Source organism: Herpailurus yagouaroundi, unplaced genomic scaffold, assembly GCF_014898765.1.
Source record: "Herpailurus yagouaroundi ecotype Mexico unplaced genomic scaffold, PumYag 208, whole genome shotgun sequence".
NCBI classification, from domain to species: domain Eukaryota; kingdom Metazoa; phylum Chordata; class Mammalia; order Carnivora; family Felidae; genus Herpailurus; species Herpailurus yagouaroundi.
Genome location: NW_024412439.1, coordinates 10,091,258 through 10,111,487, shown reverse-complemented (window position 1 = coordinate 10,111,487; position 20,230 = coordinate 10,091,258). Strand labels below are relative to the sequence as shown.

General features: G+C 60.7%; 1 protein-coding gene and 1 non-coding gene across 2 annotated transcripts in view; both read left to right on the top strand.

Moving 5' to 3' along the window:
- Positions 1 to 1,007: 1,007 nt before the first annotated feature.
- CHD3 (chromodomain helicase DNA binding protein 3) overlaps positions 1,008 to 20,230 on the top strand; it is a gene marked incomplete at its 5' end in the record, with an annotated part of 20,730 nt that continues 1,507 nt past the window's right edge. The window contains 37 exons of the mRNA XM_040453309.1: positions 1,008 to 1,383; positions 2,268 to 2,380; positions 2,902 to 3,072; positions 3,248 to 3,390; positions 5,118 to 5,401; positions 5,618 to 5,748; positions 5,916 to 6,066; positions 6,228 to 6,424; positions 6,732 to 6,965; positions 7,159 to 7,362; positions 7,871 to 8,082; positions 9,010 to 9,141; positions 9,525 to 9,624; positions 10,022 to 10,213; positions 10,352 to 10,552; positions 10,901 to 11,038; positions 11,269 to 11,390; positions 11,546 to 11,719; positions 11,847 to 11,988; positions 12,204 to 12,335; positions 12,953 to 13,070; positions 13,244 to 13,368; positions 13,565 to 13,796; positions 14,099 to 14,265; positions 14,747 to 14,924; positions 15,327 to 15,392; positions 15,822 to 15,907; positions 16,056 to 16,189; positions 16,749 to 16,893; positions 17,076 to 17,238; positions 17,337 to 17,449; positions 17,538 to 17,673; positions 17,787 to 17,888; positions 18,069 to 18,200; positions 18,351 to 18,459; positions 18,897 to 19,029; positions 19,291 to 19,486. Coding sequence (XP_040309243.1) covers positions 1,008 to 1,383; positions 2,268 to 2,380; positions 2,902 to 3,072; positions 3,248 to 3,390; positions 5,118 to 5,401; positions 5,618 to 5,748; positions 5,916 to 6,066; positions 6,228 to 6,424; positions 6,732 to 6,965; positions 7,159 to 7,362; positions 7,871 to 8,082; positions 9,010 to 9,141; positions 9,525 to 9,624; positions 10,022 to 10,213; positions 10,352 to 10,552; positions 10,901 to 11,038; positions 11,269 to 11,390; positions 11,546 to 11,719; positions 11,847 to 11,988; positions 12,204 to 12,335; positions 12,953 to 13,070; positions 13,244 to 13,368; positions 13,565 to 13,796; positions 14,099 to 14,265; positions 14,747 to 14,924; positions 15,327 to 15,392; positions 15,822 to 15,907; positions 16,056 to 16,189; positions 16,749 to 16,893; positions 17,076 to 17,238; positions 17,337 to 17,449; positions 17,538 to 17,673; positions 17,787 to 17,888; positions 18,069 to 18,200; positions 18,351 to 18,459; positions 18,897 to 19,029; positions 19,291 to 19,486 — 5,884 coding nt within the window. The remainder of the gene's footprint in view (positions 1,384 to 2,267; positions 2,381 to 2,901; positions 3,073 to 3,247; positions 3,391 to 5,117; positions 5,402 to 5,617; positions 5,749 to 5,915; positions 6,067 to 6,227; positions 6,425 to 6,731; positions 6,966 to 7,158; positions 7,363 to 7,870; positions 8,083 to 9,009; positions 9,142 to 9,524; positions 9,625 to 10,021; positions 10,214 to 10,351; positions 10,553 to 10,900; positions 11,039 to 11,268; positions 11,391 to 11,545; positions 11,720 to 11,846; positions 11,989 to 12,203; positions 12,336 to 12,952; positions 13,071 to 13,243; positions 13,369 to 13,564; positions 13,797 to 14,098; positions 14,266 to 14,746; positions 14,925 to 15,326; positions 15,393 to 15,821; positions 15,908 to 16,055; positions 16,190 to 16,748; positions 16,894 to 17,075; positions 17,239 to 17,336; positions 17,450 to 17,537; positions 17,674 to 17,786; positions 17,889 to 18,068; positions 18,201 to 18,350; positions 18,460 to 18,896; positions 19,030 to 19,290; positions 19,487 to 20,230) is intronic.
- LOC121016114 (small Cajal body-specific RNA 21) lies at positions 16,323 to 16,462 on the top strand. The gene has a single exon (XR_005784120.1).

Sequence of the window (20,230 nt, the reverse complement as noted above, 5' to 3'; positions counted from 1 at the left end):
CAGGAAGCCCAAAAACTCATTTCTTCTCCCTCCCCCTTCTGGCAAGTCTCGAGAAATAATATAACATAATATATAGATGTGATTCCGTGGGGGTGGGGGTGGGGAGTGATTGTGGGTGGTGCGGAAAATTCTGGTAGTTTCTTTGCAAAAGGTCTGAAAATACAAACCCACCCCCTGCGTGCAGTACGCATGTGCAACAGACCTATTATGGTGGTGCGTTGTGGGGGAGGGAGGGGAATTTGAGAAAAAATAAATATATGTGTGAGAGATTGATGGCGAGATTAGGAGGGGAGCGGGGCGGGCGGGAGGCGCGGTCCGGGGCCTGGCTCCTCCCGCCTCCCCCCTCCCGCCTCCCTGGCGCGCCTGGCCCCGCCCCCGCCGCGCGCCGCCCTCCGCCCCCGCCCGCTCCGGGCTCGGAGCCGGGGTGTGGGAGAGTCTGGGCGCCGGGCCAGCATTGAGTGGCTGCTGAGACCGAGGTTGGGACTTGGATTTGCTTTATTGCCCTCCCTTTCCTTTCCTCGCCGTTGCTCCCCGCCTCTCCCCGCCGCCGCCGTCCCCCCCCCCCCACCGCCCCGAGTCCGGGAGCCTCCTGCCGGGGCGGGGAGTGCGGTGAACTGGCGGCGAGGTCCCGGGGCAGGTGCCCCCATCCCCGGCGGGGCGGGTGGCGGCCCGGGGCCTCTTCCCTGATGCGGAGCCAGTTGGCCTGCCCTCGCCACCGCCCCGGCGGCCTCCCGTTTCCATGTTCACATTAACCCACGTCTGGGGGGGGGGGGGTTAGGGCGAGGTGGCCACGGGGCAGGGCGGCTCGGTGACTTCCTACTCCAGCCCGCAATCTGACTTCACGGCCCCCCGGGGCCCTTTACGGGCTCTCCCCCCCCCACCCCCCCCACCTCCAGCCCCGTCCTGGAATGCCTCCCTGCACCAGGGGGACACGGGATGTTTTGAGGACAAGTGACATCGAGGAAGGAGGTGCTGGGATCCTGAGGCAGTGGAAGCCCTGTTAATTGTGGCTAATTTCCCCTTGGCCCTTGTGCCACGAAGGATTGTGTGTCCTAGAGCAAGGGGCTGGGCCGGGCCCATTCCCAGGCCCAGGCCCAGGCCCAGGCCCAGGCTTTCCTCCTGCATGGCTGCCTCGGCCCAGCTGGGACAGGTCTGGCTGGTTAGGGTGGTGCTTGTTGGAGGGGGGAGGGAGGCCATCAGTGTCTTCCCCAGACTGGCAGGGGTCATGGAGAAGGGGGGGAGCATCGGGGAGCCCCCCCCCCCCCCCCGCCCCTGCCTGGGGAGAAAGCCAGGGACCTAGCCCTTTGCAGGTACAGGCTGTCTTCTGGATTTGCGCTCACCAGTATGTTCGAGTGCTGGTGCCTTGGAGGACGCACGTGCAGGGTGTGTCTTTGTCTCGTATCTTTGTTTGGGTCTCCCCCACGGCTTCTGTGTGAATGGGACTAAATTTGGAGACTAAGGGTGAGACCAGGGGACAAAGGGTGGGGCCCCTGAGTTCTCTAAGAGAGCAGGGGTGTGGAAATAGATCTGAGGGAGGGTTCCAGGCTACTTGGGAAGAGGAGGAATGTTCAGGGAGTTGTGGAGACTTTCGTAGGGTTAGGGTGTGACGAAGGAGCCAGACACTGCGGTCCTGTGGGCAAGACGTGAAAATGACTGGCGAGGACTGCTTTTCCTCCAAGGCTGTGTTGGGGTGACAGGAGGCTTGGCGATCGTCTGCGGAAACATAAATAGAGGCCTCCCTCGTGGCAAAAAGGATGTGAGGGCCCCGGGGTGTTAGTGTGAGAACCCAGGTGTCCACCTTTGGCTCTCCCCTCTCAGCATCTGGCTTAGGGAGCTGCCAGCTTGTGTCTCCCCACTCCAAGTGCTGGGGTCAGGCCAGGCCAGCAGCTGGGCATGGCTTCCCCGGTTCCTGGGCAGGATGCCAGCTGGCTGAGCGAGGGGGAACGCAGGAGGGGCCCTGGCGGCGTCTGAAAGGACCTGCCACAGTCAGAGCCCATGGCCTAGAGCCTGCTCCCTTGTTAGTAGGAGGGGAGAGGAGGGAGTGGTTTGGCTGCTCTTCCCTCCTGACCCCTGACCTCCCATTCAGAACCCAAGCGCCCCGGAGTACTCGAAGCACTCTCTGTGCGCATGCAGCGAAGGGAGGCAAGGTTTGGAGGAGTTCATGGCCGAGTTCCTGGAGAGTTGGGAACAGAGGAGGTGAGGGAGGGTGAGGTCTAGGGGCCGCCGAGACTGGAGGCTCAGGGTTTCTGGTGCTCTCCGCTCCAAAGATAAGGACGACCTTCGGCTGCTGCCTTCGGCCTTGGGCGTGAAGAAGAGAAAACGAGGACCCAAGAAGCAGAAGGAGAACAAGCCAGGGAAGCCCCGAAAACGCAAGAAGCTCGTAAGTGTCGAGGACTCCCGTCTCCACAGCGAGGCTCGGCAGACCTGTTCTCGGAGACCCGCGTTCCCTCTGGTCCCCGTTACCGAGGGTGGGGGGATCCTGAACTCAGGGAGGTCTGACGCCCCTCCCCGCTCTTGCTGGCCTGGAGCTCGTGGATGGCAGGGGCAGGGGACGGCGGGGGTGGGGGGGGCTGACTAGCCTCACTCCCTACAACCCAGTAAGAGCCCAGCTGCCCCCGGGACTTGCCTTAGCAGCAGGGAGTAGCAGTTGAGAGCAGAGGCTGCGGAGGCCAACGGGAGCCTGGTAGTCTTGTGTCTTCTTGGCGGCTTATTTAGTTGTCCGTGCCTCAGTTTCCTCATCTGCCAAAAAAAAAAAAAAAAAGTGGATAAAAATAGATGAGTTACTATCTCCAGGGATCTGTCGGGAAGACGAAAAGAGAGACGGTGCACGTTGTGTGCTAAGAACAGTTCCTGGCACGTGGTGGGACTGGAGAAATGTTATTTTTACTTCCCCTCCCTTAGGACAGTGAGGAGGAATTTGGCTCTGAGCGAGATGAGTACCGGGAGAAGTCAGAGAGCGGAGGCAGTGAATATGGAACCGGACCAGGTCGGAAACGGAGACGGAAGCACAGAGAAAAAAAGGAGAAGAAGACAAAGCGGCGGAAAAAGGGGGAGGGCGACGGGGGGCAAAAGGTGAGTGGGATTCGGGAGCGAGGGGGACAGGCCCGGGGAGCGAGGGAGGGCCACAAGGAGGGGTGCGCAGTGGAGAGGCTGTACGGGGATGGGCTGGAGAGCCGGTGGGGTCGGTGGGATGGGGGGGCGGGGGAGGGGGGCCAGCGTGGGGGCTGGGGAAGCACCTGCCTCCCAGAAGCTTCGTGTCTCCCAGCAGGTAGAACAGAAGTCGTCAGCGACTCTGCTGCTGACCTGGGGCCTGGAGGATGTGGAGCACGTGTTCTCCGAGGAGGATTACCACACGCTCACCAACTACAAAGCCTTCAGCCAGTTCATGAGGTGCGGGAGGGCTGGCGAGTCCTGGTGACCAGACACGCGTTCACTTAGGGGAGGCCCTGAACCCCTCTAGAGTCAGATAAAGGCTAAGAAACTGCTCCCCAGAGAAATGCACAGCGCAGACACACAAAACTGCGCACAGAACTCCAGAGATGTCCCAGACTCCTACAGATCCAGGGACCGCAGGCAGGACCCCTGCACGGGGTGGGGCGGGGTGGGGGGGGGGTCATTCCTGCGCCAGGTGAGAAAACTCTCTAGCGACAGAGCACAGCGAGGGCCGAGAGACCCAGTTTTCCCGAGTCACTTCTCTCTAGACTGAGGCTCAGAGAGAATATCAGTGTGGCCCGATTGCCTGGTTATCCAGGCCCCCGGCCCTTCCTCAGGACCCCGTGAGCATGGAGAACGCATCGCTGGCTGGGGAAGCTGAGCTTCAGTGACTCCCCAAGTAGAACAGGCCAGAGCGGTCAGGCCTTCCGGGGAGCCGGCGCTTTGTGGAGTCCTCTGCGGGTACAGGTCCTGGCTCCGTCTGGGGCCCAGTTTCTTCTTTAATGTTCAGTTTCTGAGTCTGTAAAATCAGCACCGTCACACCATGTCCCTCATAGGGGGTCTTGCGGGGAGTTGCTGGGGTAAAGAAAGCCCAGGGCACTCTCAGGGTCTTCCCCGCCCCCGCCGGCCCCGGCCCCGGCCCCTCCGGGGCGTGTGCCATACTGGGTAGCTGTCCTCGGTACTGTGTCTCCCCTGCCTCACTGCTTAGGACAGTGCTTTTGTGATCACCGAGGTCACCTGTGTCCTCATGAGACTTTAACACCCCACCACAGAGCTCCACCTGCCACCCTTTGGGCTCCACCTGCTGGCACCCATTCATCAGGGCCCCTGGAGCTTACTAGAAAAATGCAGAGGATCTTGGCAACATGCAGTATTCGTTAAAAAATAGTTTTTTCTTAACGTTTATTTGCTTTTGAGAGAGAGTGTGAGCTGGAGAAGGGCTGAGAGAGAGGGAGACCCAGAATCAGGCTCCAGGCTCTGAGCTGTCAGCACAGAGCCCAAGGCAGGGCTCGAACTCACAAGTTGTGAGATCATGACCTGAGCCGAGGTCAGACACTTAACCGACTGAGCCACCCAGGTGCCCCTAAATGCAATGCAGTATTATCTTGAGTATGAAAGGCATGATGCATGAGAAAGTGTTGTATGAACTGTCAGATAGTCTAAGTATCTTTACTGACATCTTTTTTTGTTTGTTTCATCCTTTGTTATTTTCCGTGAATTTGTTTTCTTTTTCCCTTTTTTTATATTTTTTTGTTTATTTCTTTTTCTTTTAAGCTTCTTATTTATTTACTTTTAAAGTGACCTCATTCCTGGGGCACCTGGGTGGCTCAGCCGGGTGGTTAAGTGTCAGACTTCGGCCCAGGTCATGATCTCACGGTTCGTGGGTTCGAGTCCCGCATCAGGCTCTGTACCGAACACTTGCTCAGAGCCTGGAGCCTGCTTCGGATTCTGTGTCTCCTTCTCTCTCTGCTCCTCCTCCGCTTGTGCTCCGTTTCACTCTGTCTCTCAAAAATAAGTAAACGTAAAAAGAAAAACAAAAAACTTAAAGTGACCTCATTCCTAACAGGCCGTATTTTTGCCACCCAGGAACTCTAGCTCGTTCGCAGACTTGGTTGCTGAGGGGAAATGGCAGTGTTCCCGGACCATCTGGGAAGGTTCCGAGTCTTCTGCTTCTATGTTTCCAGGCCCCTGATTGCGAAGAAGAATCCTAAGATCCCGATGTCTAAGATGATGACCATCCTTGGGGCCAAGTGGAGAGAGTTCAGTGCCAACAACCCCTTCAAGGGGTCGGCAGCTGCCGTGGCGGCGGCCGCGGCGGCAGCGGCCGCAGCTGTGGCTGAGCAGGTGTCAGCTGCCGTCTCATCGACCGCCCCCGTAGCACCTTCCGGACCCCCCACCCTTCCAGCACCTCCTTCTGCTGATACCCAGCCCCCACCCATCCGAAGAGCCAAAACCAAAGAGGGCAAAGGTGAGGAACTCTTCGCTCAGAACAGCGGTCACCCCGCTGTCCCGACTGCGCAGCCTCGGATTAGAGCATACGATTGTCTTATCTCCTTGGCCCTGACTGTCACCGCAGAGACGCTTTCCAGGAAGAGGCTGCAGGGAGACCAGAGGCCCCGTGACCTCCGTTATTCCAGGGTGTCGTGACCTCTGCTCTTTCTCCCTCCCCCCACTCCTCGTTCAGGTCCAGGCCATAAAAGGCGGAGTAAGAGCCCCCGAGTGCCCGACGGACGCAAGAAGCTTCGGGGAAAGAAGATGGCGCCACTCAAAATCAAACTAGGGCTGCTGGGTGGCAAGCGGAAGAAGGGAGGCTCGGTGAGCGGCCCCTGAAGTCCGCTGAGCACTGGGGAGGAGGGGGGGTGTGTCCAGGGCTGGGGGTCCGGACGCAGGGGTCCACGAGGGAAGCCAGAACAGGAGCCAGAGGCCTGGGGCGGGCAGCGGCGTGAAGCCGGCCTCCCTGACCACCACGGGGCTATGGGCAGTATGTCTTTCAGAGTGACGAGGGCCCCGAACCCGAGGCTGAGGAGTCAGACCTGGACAGTGGCAGCGTCCACAGCGCCTCGGGCCGGCCTGATGGCCCTGTCCGCACCAAGAAGCTAAAGAGAGGCCGGCCAGGGAGGAAGAAGAAGAAGGGTGAGGGGTGCTCGCTGTGTGTGGTTTTGACAGCCTGCCTTCCTGCCGCTCGTCCGTGATCTTCATTTTTCCACGCTGTCTCCTTTATTCAACCCTTCTCTTTCCCCGTTCTCCCTCTCTCCTTCTCTCTCCGTGCCCCGTGCCTCCCCTGGTGTGCGCAGCAGTCCTGGGCTGTCCCGCAGTGGCCGGGGAGGACGAGGTTGACGGCTACGAGACGGACCACCAGGATTACTGTGAGGTGTGCCAGCAGGGCGGGGAGATCATTCTGTGCGACACCTGCCCTCGTGCCTACCACCTCGTCTGCCTTGATCCTGAGCTTGACCGGGCTCCTGAGGGCAAATGGAGCTGCCCCCACTGCGTGAGTACGCGGTGCCCTCGGGGACCCCAGCCCCACCCCCCCGCGTGGTGCCGGCCGCCCCCCCCCCCCAATGCTTGGGTTGTTCGGTGCCAGATGTGTGAGGTCCCGGGATCCTGGTTCCTCGCCCCCTCTGCCTCCGCCACCCGAATCCACGGCCTCGGAAACTGAGGCGTCCCGCCCCTTCGTTCGCACCCACCTCCTCTGCGCCTCTAGGGTTCAGGTGGCCCGTCTTGGCCTCTGGCTTCCGGTCTCGCCGCTCACGTCCTTCCTTCCTTCCACCTGTCTCTGTCTGTCCCTGGCCTCCCAGGAGAAGGAGGGGGTCCAGTGGGAGGCCAAGGAGGAGGAGGAGGAGTACGAGGAGGAGGGAGAGGAGGAGGGGGAGAAGGAGGAGGAGGACGACCACATGGAGTACTGTCGCGTGTGCAAGGATGGCGGCGAGCTCCTGTGCTGTGACGCTTGCATTTCTTCCTACCACATCCACTGTCTGAACCCGCCCCTGCCTGACATCCCCAACGGTGAATGGCTGTGTCCCCGATGCACAGTGAGTGCGCCCGCCCCACAGCGTCTACTGGCGGCCTGACTCCTCTCCCCCCTCCGGGACCCAGACATCCAGCGCTCTCCTCTCCCCTCCCCTCCCCTGCCCTTTGACTCCCCTGTGGGACCCCTGTTCTCCTGCTCTAACGGTGGGCTGTGTTTGCCTCTGTGTCTCCTCCTCGCGCGTGTCTCCCCCCAAGTGCCCCGTGCTGAAAGGCCGCGTGCAGAAGATCCTGCATTGGCGGTGGGGGGAGCCACCCGTGTCAGTGCCGGCGCCCCAACAGGCGGATGGGAACCCGGATGCCCCACCCCCCCGCCCCCTTCAAGGCCGATCCGAGCGAGAGTTCTTTGTCAAGTGGGTGGGACTGTCCTACTGGCACTGCTCCTGGGCCAAGGAGCTTCAGGTACGAGGCCCCTCCTCTCCCCCTCCTGTCACCCCCTTGGCCGCTGCTGTCACCCGCTCGCCCCTCGGGCGCCGTGGTCCCACACCCCTCGCTCGCCCTCACGCTAGGCCTCTGGCCCTCCTCCTGCCGTTGTCTCCACGTGTGGTTCTCTGGTTCTCCGATCCTGTCCACGTCGGCCTCCCTTAGCTCTCCTCCTTCGAGAAAACCTAGCCTTCCTTAGCTCACTCTCCTTCTGTGTCTGTAAGCACGTGTTACCAGCACCCTCAATCTTGCTGACCTCTTCCCTGCGTCGTTTTGCTCGTTAGGCCCTCGCCAGGCCCTGCCTGTCCTGCCTCGCGCACTGTCCGTTCTCCCGCTTTGGCTTTCCGCGTGTCTCGCCCCCTCTTTCACAGCCCCTTCCCCGGGCCGCTCCCCCCCCCCCCGGGGCCCTTCCCTGACCCCCCACCCCCCCACTTTGTCCTCTTCGGATGCCGGGACCATCTCTCCCCCGTCCTTTGCGTCCCATCAGTTGGAAATCTTCCACTTGGTGATGTACCGGAACTACCAGCGGAAGAACGACATGGACGAGCCCCCGCCGCTGGACTATGGCTCTGGCGAGGACGACGGGAAGAGTGACAAGCGCAAGGTGAAGGACCCACACTACGCGGAGATGGAGGAAAAGTACTATCGCTTTGGTATCAAGCCGGAGTGGATGACCGTCCACCGCATCATCAACCACAGGTGAGCCTGTGGCCCGCGGGCAGGCCTGCCGGGCTGGGCCGCTCGTGGTGGCGGCCGTGGCCCCGCGTTCGTATTTGTCCGGGAACCAAACGCCTGCTCCCGCTGGATGACTCCCTTTGGGCCTGTGTCCTCAATGGGGCAGACCAGGAGGAGAGTCCGGGCGGGCGCGACTCTTCTGTCGTCGCCTCTAATCTGATGACACGCGAGTCTGGGTGTCGGGGCATGAAAGCAAACGTGGAAAACGTGGTTTAGCCAGGCCACTGTTTGTAGTAGGAGTCCTTTCTTGCCGGGACTTGTTACCGCCCGGCGTTATTCTAGGTGTTTACCCATTTCGTTGCTGCCTTCCGCGGCAGGATGCGAGCTCCGTGAGAACAGGGTCACTTGTCTGTTTTGTTCGTTGCTGGATCACCCCTGCCCGGAACGGTGCCTCACCCCTCATAGGCGTTCAGTCGATACCGATGAGACGAACAAACGATATAGAAGCCCAGGGATGTTTTCTGATAGTTGATTTTTAAATTTTTTTTGAAGTCTTTATTTTGAGAGTGAGCACGAACGGGGAGGGGCGGAGAGAGAGAGAGAGGGAAGGACAGAGAGAATCCCAAGCAGGCTCCGCGCTGTGTCAGCAGAGCCCAGCGTGGGGTCTGAACTCACGAGCCACGGGATCATGACCCGAGCCGCGACCAAGCGTCAGGCATTTTAACCGACCGAGCCACCCAGACGGCCCTGATAGTTGATCGTTAAGAAGCCATCCGGAAAAAGTTAGGGCGGTCTTCGGCCATCCTGAGTTCCCCTGCAGTGTCCCGCCGTTGAGGATTAGGTAACAGATGCTACGTGTTCGCTGCTGACCGCGTCTGTTAACGATTTCCGTCTATTTGGTCCGTGTTCTTTTTCTCCTCCTGCTCCCCCTCTTGGCCTTCTGCCCCACAGTGTGGATAAAAAGGGGAATTACCACTATCTGGTGAAATGGAGAGACCTGCCGTACGACCAGTCCACGTGGGAGGAAGATGAAATGAACATCCCTGAATACGAGGAGCACAAGCAGAGCTACTGGCGACACCGGTGAGGGAGGCAGGTCGTGGGCTAGAGGGAGTCTGAGGCCGGGGCGTGAACGCCAACCCTCAGGCTGAGCGGAGGTACGGTAGGGACGGGCGCCCCACCTGGCGTGAGGGCAGGGGGAGCCCGCGCGGGGTTGTCCCGGGGTGGGGCCGGTAAAGAGGCGGCGCGAGGAACAGAGGGGAGATCCTGAGTGATGGGGAAGAGGGTGCTGGGGCCGGGGGAGGGTGGGCTCCGGAGGTGAAATCTAAGGGGTGACGGGGAGGAGCCTGGGGGAAAAGAAAGGTGAGGAAGTCAGGTTGAGGGGAAGCGGGATGTAGGTCTGGAGGGGTTCGGAAGAGGGCGAACCCTCGAGGAGCAGGCCTCGCTCAGACCCGCTCTGTCCCCAGAGAACTAATTATGGGGGAGGACCCGGCCCAGCCCCGCAAGTACAAGAAGAAGAAGAAGGAGCTGCAGGGCGACGGGCCTCCCAGCTCTCCTACGAATGACGTGAGTCCTCCCACTTGGCCCGTCTCCCGTTTCTAGAACCACGATGATGGACAGGTTCCCAGGGGCCCAGTTTCTGCGAGCTCTCTGGGCGGTAGCCCCTCCCTGCGGTGTCCAGCCTTGTCCCGGGAGTGGCTGCGAATTCTGGCAGTTTGCGAGGAAGCCGCTGGAAGCAGCAGCACGCAGGGCTCTCCCGCCGCCAGCCACCTCTGTCGTGCTGCCGGGGCTGGCTTTCAGGAACGAGGGGGAGGCCCCGGAGACTAGAACGTTCACAGGCTCAGGCCTAGCGGAGGGAGTCGTCGTCCACCTCCACGTCGGTGCCAGGGCGAGGGCGGAGGAGACCAAGGACCCGAGGGGCCCCGACCGTCCCCTTGAGTGTCCGGACTCCTTGCCTCCGCAGCCCACGGTGAAATACGAGACTCAGCCACGGTTTATCACGGCCACGGGAGGCACGCTGCACATGTATCAGCTGGAGGGCTTGAACTGGCTGCGCTTCTCGTGGGCTCAGGGCACCGACACCATCCTGGCTGATGAGATGGGGCTGGGCAAGACCATACAGACCATTGTCTTCCTCTACTCGCTCTATAAGGAGGTGCTGGATGCTGGGGCCCCCGAGGGGAAGAGCGGGGAGTGGAGGGCCCTCGAGGGCGGAGGATGGCAGGGAGGAGCGTGGCAGCCAGAGGACTGGGGTCACATCCGGACTAATGGTCCCCCTACCCTCGACCCCCAGGGCCACACGAAGGGTCCCTTCTTGGTGAGCGCCCCACTCTCCACCATCATTAACTGGGAGCGGGAGTTCCAGATGTGGGCACCCAAGTTCTACGTGGTGACCTACACGGGGGACAAGGACAGCCGGGCCATCATTCGGGAGAACGAGTTTTCCTTCGAAGACAACGCCATCAAAGGTGGCAAGAAAGCTTTTAAGATGAAGGTAGGCCCCTCGACCTTGTCTTCTCTAAGAGCCTCCGCTCTGTTACTTCTCTGCCCCAACCCCGATTTTAGTTTCTCGGCGCTCTCCCTCTTTTCCTCCACCTACTCTCACGCTTCTGCTCTCCCGTCCTGGAGACATAGGGCGTCCGTTCTGTCCTCACTGGCCATGTGTTGGTGGTTCGGGGGCCACGTTCGGTAATCCCTGCGTGGAGTCAAAGTTGGAGGACAGGCTGCCTGGCTCCTCTTTGGCAATCACGGCCAGGATGGGGTGTCTGGTAAAGAACAGGGGTGGAGGTCTAGGCGCCCGGGTGTCGGGTGGCAGCCGAACGGACAATGGCTGTGTTGGCAGAGGGAGGCCCAGGTGAAGTTCCATGTGCTCCTGACATCGTACGAGCTGATCACCATTGATCAGGCAGCGCTCGGTTCCATCCGCTGGGCCTGCCTTGTGGTGGATGAAGCCCATCGGCTCAAGAATAACCAGTCCAAGGTGAGCGAGATCCCCAGAGCTCAGAGTTTTGCTCTACTTCTAAAAAGGAAAGTTCTGGACTTTCTGTGGTCCGGAAGGCAAGATGCCTGGGGACCTCCGGTGGGGAGAGAGGGACAGACTAGGGATTCGGGGCCTCTCATCCTAAAGGGAACCGGAAAAGTGGATACCGTGGTCCAACCACTTGCCACTAACGGGCCCGTTCTCCTGCCTTTCCTTGCCCCACTTTCTAGTTTTTCAGGGTCCTCAATGGCTACAAGATAGACCATAAGTTGCTGCTGACAGGGACTCCATTGCAGAATAATCTGGAGGAGCTTTTCCATCTGCTTAACTTCCTCACCCCCGAGAGGTTTAAGTAAGTGACTCAGCAGGGTGGTCTGCAGAGATGAGAAGCGGAGGGACGGGGAACCTGAGTGGGCAGAGGATTCATCTAAGTGAAGAATGGAGCCTGAGGTCAGGGGCAAAGAACCTGATGGGCTTTTCAGTTCCTTATCTTCTTCTGGCTGCTAGCAATCTGGAAGGCTTCTTGGAGGAGTTTGCTGACATATCCAAAGAAGACCAGATTAAGAAACTGCATGATTTGCTTGGGCCGCACATGCTGCGGAGGCTCAAGGCCGACGTCTTTAAGAACATGCCAGCCAAGACAGAGCTCATTGTTCGGGTGGAGCTGAGCCCCATGCAGAAGTGAGTTGAGAGCCGGGTGACCTGGACCCGGGGCTGGGGTTTGGTGGCAGCTTTCCAGGACGCGGCGACCCAGGGCGCCCTCATCACTGCCTCCTTTATTGTGTGTCTTCCGCGCCCTGGTCTTTAGGAAATACTACAAGTACATCCTGACTCGGAACTTTGAGGCCTTGAATTCACGAGGTGGTGGGAACCAGGTGTCGCTGCTCAACATCATGATGGACCTTAAGAAGTGCTGCAACCATCCCTACCTCTTTCCTGTGGCTGCTATGGTGACGCACGCACTGGGGGCTGATGGCGCGCTAGCTCTCTGAAAACGGGGCGGCGGGGGGAGTGGAGGCGGGGCGGGGGGCGTGGCACGGAGTCTCTGGGAGGAGTGGGAATGTGCAAGGCGTGGACGCTGGATTTGGGCTTTGGGCATTCTGGGCACAGTCAGAACACGGGGACGGGTTTCCTGATCTTCCCCTCCCTTCTCCTCCCTTTGCAGGAGTCCCCCAAACTGCCCAGTGGGGCTTATGAGGGTGGGGCACTTATTAAGGCGTCTGGGAAGCTTATGCTGCTGCAGAAGATGCTGCGAAAGCTGAAGGAGCAAGGACACCGAGTGCTCATCTTCTCCCAGGTGAGCCGGCCTGTAGCTGTGTTGACCTCGGGCCGGTCCCTTACCTCGGTCCTGTGGCCACCACGGTATGAGACGCTAGGAGATCACACCCTGGAGGGCGTCTGGTCTGGCTGCATTCGTCTTGGCCTCTGATCCCTGTTCTTAACTAAGGTTGTGGAAAGTCATCGGCCGGCTTCTTTTAAGCCAAATGGGGAAAGGCGGAGGGTGGGTCATCTGTCTGCTCAGGGTCGTCCCTGGGACTGGAACTGTTTCTTAACCAGGAGCGGGACAGGAGAGCCCAGAGCTCTTACAAATCCGATGAAAGCGATAGGTCCGCTCTCTGGAAATCTGCACGGACAGACAGTTATGTACAGATTTTCTGGGCATTCGTAGGTTTCCCCGAAACCTTTTGGTGGGTCTCAGAGGAGAATCTCTGCCTCAGGAGACACAATCCTGAGCCCAGCAAGTATGACCAGAACGTGGGGCTTGAAGAACACGAAGAGGGACGGGGCGGGGAGGCAGCACCAGTGGAGCACGGGACGGGGCTGGCGGAAAGTGGAGGGATCGTGGTTGGGGTAAAGACGGGGCCCATCCTGCTGCTCCGTCATTCCAGACTCCGTCCTCTTCTCTTGGCATAGATGACCAAGATGTTGGACCTGCTAGAGGACTTCTTAGACTACGAAGGCTACAAGTACGAGCGCATCGACGGCGGCATCACTGGGGCCCTGAGGCAGGAGGCCATCGATCGGTTCAATGGTGAGCGGGAGAGGCCTAGGCCCCACTTTGCGGGCAAGGCCCATGCCTCCTGTGCCTAGGTTCCCAGCATGGCGGGCATTTACTTGCCACCCCGCTTCCGAGCTGGGGGTGCGGTTGTCTGCGGTCAAGGAGTGTCTAGTTAACAGGTGCCTAACCTCTTTCTCTGCCCCCAGCTCCTGGCGCCCAGCAGTTCTGCTTCCTACTGTCCACCCGGGCCGGGGGCCTGGGCATCAATCTGGCCACTGCCGACACTGTCATCATCTTCGATTCCGACTGGAACCCTCATAACGACATCCAGGTGGGAACTCGCCTCCTGGAGCCTCTGCCCCAGTTAGCAGGGAAATGTGGGCTCTGGGCAGGGAGTGTTGTGTCCTGCGGTCAGAAAGGAACCTCTCGGGGATAGATGAGCCTCCGTTCCCAGGCACGTGAGCTGCGTCGCAGGCCCTGCCACCCCCCGACCCCAGTTCATCCCCACTGTCTCCTTGCCCCTGCAGGCCTTCAGCCGTGCTCACCGGATCGGCCAGGCCAACAAAGTGATGATTTACCGGTTTGTGACTCGAGCGTCCGTGGAGGAGCGCATCACACAGGTGGCCAAGAGGAAGATGATGCTCACCCACCTGGTGGTGCGGCCTGGGCTGGGCTCCAAGGCGGGCTCCATGTCCAAGCAGGAGCTGGACGACATCCTCAAGTTCGGCACCGAGGAGCTGTTCAAGGATGAGAACGAGGGTGAGAACCTTTTCCTGTGGTTTCCGGAAAGCAACCCCTTGCCCTCACGGGAGCACTTGTCTTCGGAAACCCTTCCAGAAACGCTCCCCTGTGCAGCCTGGGGAGGAAGGTTGGCCTCTCTTCTTACACGGAGGGTTGAAAACAACCACAAATCTCTGGACTCCCGGGGAAAGGGTCTTCTCCCCTTTGAGCTCCTGGGAAAAGGAAGCAGATTGGAGGGCTCTTCACTGACCCTTTGCTGAAGTTCTGCCCGAGGTTCTGGTTGGAACTCAGGGTCCCCTCTCGTTCCCGGTCTCCACCAGGGGAGAACAAGGAGGAGGACAGCAGCGTGATTCACTACGACAATGAGGCCATCGCGCGGCTGTTGGACCGGAACCAGGATGCGACAGAGGACACCGACGTGCAGAACATGAACGAGTATCTGAGCTCCTTCAAGGTGGCGCAGTACGTGGTGCGGGAGGAGGACAAGGTGAGAGGCTTGGGGTCACAACGCTGTGTAGCCCGGGCCACCTCTGAAGGGTAGAGTCCCTTACTGGACCTCGAAGTAGGAGGCTCCCCTTCCGCTCTTGTCTTTTATGTGCTCTCTTCCCATTGCACCCAGCAAAGGGCAGTAGTGGACCTCAGACAGGTTGTTTCCCTAACGGGCGAGAGCAGACTTTGCGGAAGACTTAGGCGAAGAAAGTACCGATAAACACAGAAGGCGGTGCCGCGGTGGCTCTGGGTGAGAGCGAGAGGGACGCAGAGGGCGCTGGAGGAGAGGTTTAGGAGACAGGCAGGTGGGAGCAGAGGAGAAGCACGTCGCTGGTAAGAGGGAAGGAAGGTGTGCGATGCCCAGGAAATTCACGCAGAGTCCAGGAGACTGGGCGGCAGGGGAGCAGGGGCTTTGTCGCGGGGCAAGCACCGGGCGGGCGAAGAGGGAGGCTGCCAGCATTCGTTCTGCTGCCCTTCAGATTGAGGAGATCGAACGAGAGATCATCAAGCAGGAGGAGAACGTGGACCCCGACTACTGGGAGAAGCTGCTGAGGCATCACTACGAGCAACAGCAGGAAGACCTGGCCCGGAATCTCGGCAAGGGCAAGCGGGTTCGCAAGCAGGTCAACTACAACGACGCCGCTCAGGAGGACCAAGGTGAGGACTGCCCCCGACGGAGGAGCTGGAGAGGGCCGAGGAGGAGTCTGGAGGCCGGGGTGCGTTTAGAGGGCTGTGGAGGGGCAAGAGTCTGGGAAGGGTCCGCGGGACCTGCCAGGAGGCCAGGCGGCTTTGTGGGCGGCCTCAGCCAGCTGGTGGCTGCAGAGGCCCCGTGTGGGCACCCGGGGTCCTCGCCTAGTGCAGGACCTGCGGGAGTCGGAGGTGAGCAGGGACGAGGCGAGCGGCGAGCGGACACCACGCTGTTCGGGACGTGGCCCCCGAGTTAGACTGCGGCAGTCACCTGGCGTCACCAGGGGGCCCGGCGCCGGAGAAGGGGGGGCCTCCAGGCAGAAAGGGCTTATCCCGGGAGCCGTCTCCAACCACTGTGCTGCCTCCCTACAGACAACCAGTCCGAATACTCCGTGGGATCGGAGGAGGAAGATGAAGACTTTGATGAGCGTCCAGAAGGTGGCACCTGTTTTCCTGATTTTCCACCTTAATCCTTCCTGTTTCCCTCCCGGAGCCTTTAAGTCCCCTGCTTTTGTGCAAACAAGTGCTTTTTTGGAGACGCGCTAAAAGGACGAGATAGCCACGATCTCTCCACTGTTAAAATTTGGAGTATGTGATCACACGGGCTTAGATGGCTAGATGAAAAATCGAGAAAGCTTTACATTCCCACGGGTAACGTGGCTCGCATCGAGTGTCTGTTGCCAGGGTGTTAACGTGCCTGGCTTCTTCCAGGCCTGCTGGGTTGGTAGGGCTGAAAGTGCCACGTGACCCAGGCCTTGCCTGGGTTCTGCGTCTTGTGGGCCTGGGGTGCTGAGAAGGACTGAGGGGTGGAGGAGGTGGGGGGCCCACTAACCAGGTCACCCTCCCCCTCCACACACACACACCCAGGGCGTCGACAGTCCAAGAGGCAGCTCCGGAACGAAAAGGACAAGCCGCTGCCTCCCCTGCTGGCTCGAGTTGGGGGCAACATCGAGGTGAGAGCCGGGCCCAGGCCCCCGCGTGTTCCTTAAGGAGAGGATGAAGCCGGGAGTGGGGGACCGAGGCCGAGTCGCTGAGGGGAAGGACCAAGAAGCGAGATGCCGGGACGCTCACGGCCCGCTGCCCGCTCGCCCCGACCCTCAGGTGCTGGGATTCAACACCCGGCAGCGGAAGGCCTTCCTCAACGCCGTGATGCGCTGGGGGATGCCACCACAGGACGCCTTCACCACGCAGTGGCTGGTGCGGGACCTCAGGGGCAAGACGGAGAAGGAGTTCAAGTGAGTGCGGGCACCCGGGGTGGAGCTGCACGCGAGGGTACGAGCCGTGCGCGTCCACTCCTTCCTCTCGGCCGCCACGTGATGTGACCTTACTCAACTGATTCATCACGCTCCCCTGCCACGCGGCGTTTTCTGGCTTGGTTTCCTGGGGCGTGGACTCAGCCTGCCCACCTCCCCTCAGCCGAGCCTAGAGCAGAGAGGCCTGGCTTCCTCCCCCACAGGGCAGGTGGTTAAGACAGGAACCTGGCCCCGGGCTGGCCTCGCCTCACATTTACTTGGTAGGGGAGCTGGTGGACAGGACGAAGAGCTGACTGATGGGGCCGAGGAAGGACGCACCAAGGCCACGGAGACCGTGGAGACACAAGGGGAGGGGCGGAGGCGGGAGATGGGGTCTGGAGGGCTGGTTGCGGTGCGATTGAGCGGCCCTGGGAGGACCCCTGGGGGCACCCTGGAGGCACCGTGGGAGTTTAGGGTTCAGGGGATGAGGGTGACATCCTCGCTGGCTGCTCGGGTCCCTCCTGAAGCTCTCCTAACCTGCGTCCCTCCCCACGCTCCCCAGGGCCTATGTGTCTCTGTTCATGCGCCATCTGTGTGAGCCCGGGGCAGACGGTTCTGAAACCTTTGCTGACGGGGTCCCTCGGGAGGGCCTGAGTCGCCAGCAAGTGTTGACCCGAATTGGAGTCATGTCTCTCGTCAAGAAGAAGGTACTCGTCTCCTTGGCCAGAGTCAAGCTGGCCACCTAGGCCCCATGCCCCCCTCTGCCTGGCGACCCCGAGTTCTGGATTCAGGCTGGCGGGAGAGGAGACCCGGACGGGGCTGAGCTTCCTGTGTGTCCAGCGCCCGCAGCTGACCCCTGTCCCCCCCACGGTCCCGGTGCCCCTCTCAGGTGCAGGAGTTTGAGCACATCAATGGGCGCTGGTCGATGCCCGAGCTGATGCCCGACCCCAGTGCCGACTCTAAGCGCTCCTCCAGGGCCTCCTCTCCTACCAAAACGTCTCCCACCACCCCGGAGGCTTCTGCCACAAACAGCCCTTGCACTTCTAAACCTGGTAACGGGGGTCGGGACGCAGGAGGGGTGGGCAGGGAGCCAGCGCCCTGCGGACAGAGGAGTGAGAGACAGCGTGGGGTCTCTGCCTCCTCCCTGCAGCTACTCCGGCTCCAAGTGAGAAGGGAGATGGCGTCAGGACACCTCTTGAAAAGGATGAAGCGGAAAACCAGGAGGAGAAACCGGAGAGGAAGATCGAGAAGATGGAAACAGAGGTGTGTGGCTGCCTGGCTCCCCCAGAGAAGGAGACAGTCAAGGTGTCCGGAATCTCTGCTTCATCCTGACCCCATGGTCGTCTTCTAGGCCGATGCCCCTAGCCCAGCCCCGTCGCTTGGGGAGCGGCTGGAGCCAAGGAAGATTCCTCTAGAGGAAGAGGTGTCTGGAATAGCAGGAGAAATGGAGCCTGAACCTGGGTACCGGGGGGACAGAGAGAAGTCAGGTGGGTTCGTGGGCTTAGGGCTGATGAGGGGCTTCGAATGTGGGAGTTCCCTCTTCCGGGGTCAGGGGATGAGGGTGACATCCTCCCTTCGTGTCCCCTTCCCCCTCCCGCAGCCACAGAGTCAACGCCAGGAGAGAGGGGGGAGGAGAAGCCATTGGATGGACAGGAACACAGGGAGAGGCCGGAGGGGGAGACAGGGGATTTGGGCAAGAGAGGTAATGGGTGGAAGGACTGGACACCTGCGTCCCTGGGGAATCGGGCGGTGGAGTCTGGGGGCCAAATGCCTGGGTCCTGGGGGCGGGGGTGCCGTTCCAGGGCCTGTCTGGTGCAGGGCGGGGTCTTCGGGGCTGGGAGGAGCCCCTGCCGAGGTGTGAGCTCTGCCCCGTCTGCCCCAGCAGAGGATGTGAAAGGGGACCGGGAGCTTCGACCGGGGCCTCCTCGGGACGAGCCACGGTCCAACGGGCGGCGCGAGGAGAAGGCGGAGAAGCCTCGGTTCATGTTCAACATCGCAGACGGCGGCTTCACAGGTGGGGGGCTGTCCCTGCCACCTGCTCCTCACGGGGATACGCTCATCCTCATGGGCACTGTCCCCTCCCGCTGTCCACACCCCTCACCTCCGCCCGGCTGCCGTTCCCCGAGTCCTGACGCCCCGTCTCTGTCTTCTGCCCGCTTCTCAGAGCTTCACACGCTGTGGCAGAATGAGGAACGGGCAGCTATTTCCTCGGGGAGACTCAACGAGATCTGGCACCGAAGACACGACTACTGGCTTCTGGCTGGGATTGTCCTGTATCCTTTGATACGAATGCAAGAAAAAAAATAGTTCTCCCAGCCCGGAGAGGGGAGTTACAGAGAAAGAAGAGTCCGCACCCAGGGAAGGGGGGCCGTGCCACACTTTGGGGGAGATCAGGTCAAAGGGAAGGAGTGTTTTTTGGTCTTTAAAAAAATTTTCTTAATGTTTGTTTAAATTTTTGAGAGGGAGAGAGACCGAGCACGAGTGGAGGAGGGGCAGAGAGAGAGAGGGAGACACAGAATTGGAAGCAGGCTCCGGGCTCTGAGCTGTCAGCACAGAGCCCGACGCGGGGCTCGAACTCCCAGACCGCGAGATGATGACCTGAGCCAAAGTCAGACGCTTAACCGACTGAGCCACCCAGGCACCTCGAAAGAAGCGTTCATAGCGCAGCCCATCCCTGTTAAATTCCTTGATGGTCCCTCCCTCGTCACAGCCATGGCTACGCACGGTGGCAGGACATCCAGAATGATGCTCAGTTTGCCATTATCAACGAGCCGTTTAAAACCGAAGCCAATAAGGGGAACTTCCTGGAGATGAAAAATAAGTTCCTGGCCCGGAGGTTCAAGGTGGGGATCCGAGAGAGAAGGAACAGCGTTGAGGAGGGGGTTGGGTCAGAGGTGGGACCAGGTCTGTGGGGAAGGTTGACGCCGTGAGGGTGGCAGCGATGCCGGGGGCCCAGAGCGGAGCGTGACCTCGTGGCCGTGCTGGGTTGTCACGGTCCATCCCGGTGTGAGGCTGGGGTGCTCTGGGCCGGCAGCGAGGGCAGCGTGGGGCCGCAGCGCTGCCCCCCCCACTGTCCCACGCTCACCCTCCCGCCGGGCCCCCAGCTCCTGGAGCAGGCGCTGGTGATCGAGGAGCAGCTTCGGCGGGCGGCCTACCTGAACCTATCGCAGGAGCCGGCGCACCCCGCCATGGCCCTCCACGCCCGCTTCGCCGAGGCCGAGTGCCTGGCCGAGAGCCACCAGCACCTCTCCAAGGAGTCGCTGGCGGGGAACAAGCCGGCCAACGCCGTCCTGCACAAGGGTAAGGGCCGCGGCGGCCCCGCGCGGGGGAGGGCCCACAACGCTGCGTAAGTCTTCACCCCGCACCCCTCAAAATCTTCCCACCCCTCTGACCCCTTTCCCCTCGGACCCCCCCCCCTCTGACCTCTAACCCCACCCTGACCCACCCGGCCACTCTGTGGTTCTAGCCTCTAGGGTTTGTGCCAGCCAGCCCTCGTCCACGCCCACTAGCGGTCACACCAGTGCCCAGTGGAGGGACCCTCCCCCCTTCCCCAAACTCCGTGAGACTGTGCCGCGTCCCCTCCACAGGGCGGAACTTCTTCGTTGACCCACACGCCTGCCATACCGCTAATAGCACCCTCTCCGGGGCCTTGGCCTGTGTGTAGCCCCCAAAAATCCTTCCCGCCCCCGGTCCCAGAAATCACGTTCCTCACGTCTCACTCGCCCCACAAGACAGAAACTGCCACCGTCCCACCCTCTGACCCTGCCCCATGAAGCTTCCCGTTGACCTTCACCCCTTTCTCCCCAACCCTCTCACCCTACTGATAATAGATTAAGTTCCAAAGCCCTCTGACCATCTAATCCTGTCTGACGTAGTGACTGACTCCTGGCCCCCTTGATTCCTGTTCTAATTCCTTGAATCTGTAATGCTGATCCTCTAACCTCCCTCCCCCTTACATATTAAAACCCTGATTCCTCGAATCTTCGACACCACTTACCACCTCCCACACCTCCTGACTATTTCCTCCCCGTCCTCCCCACCCCC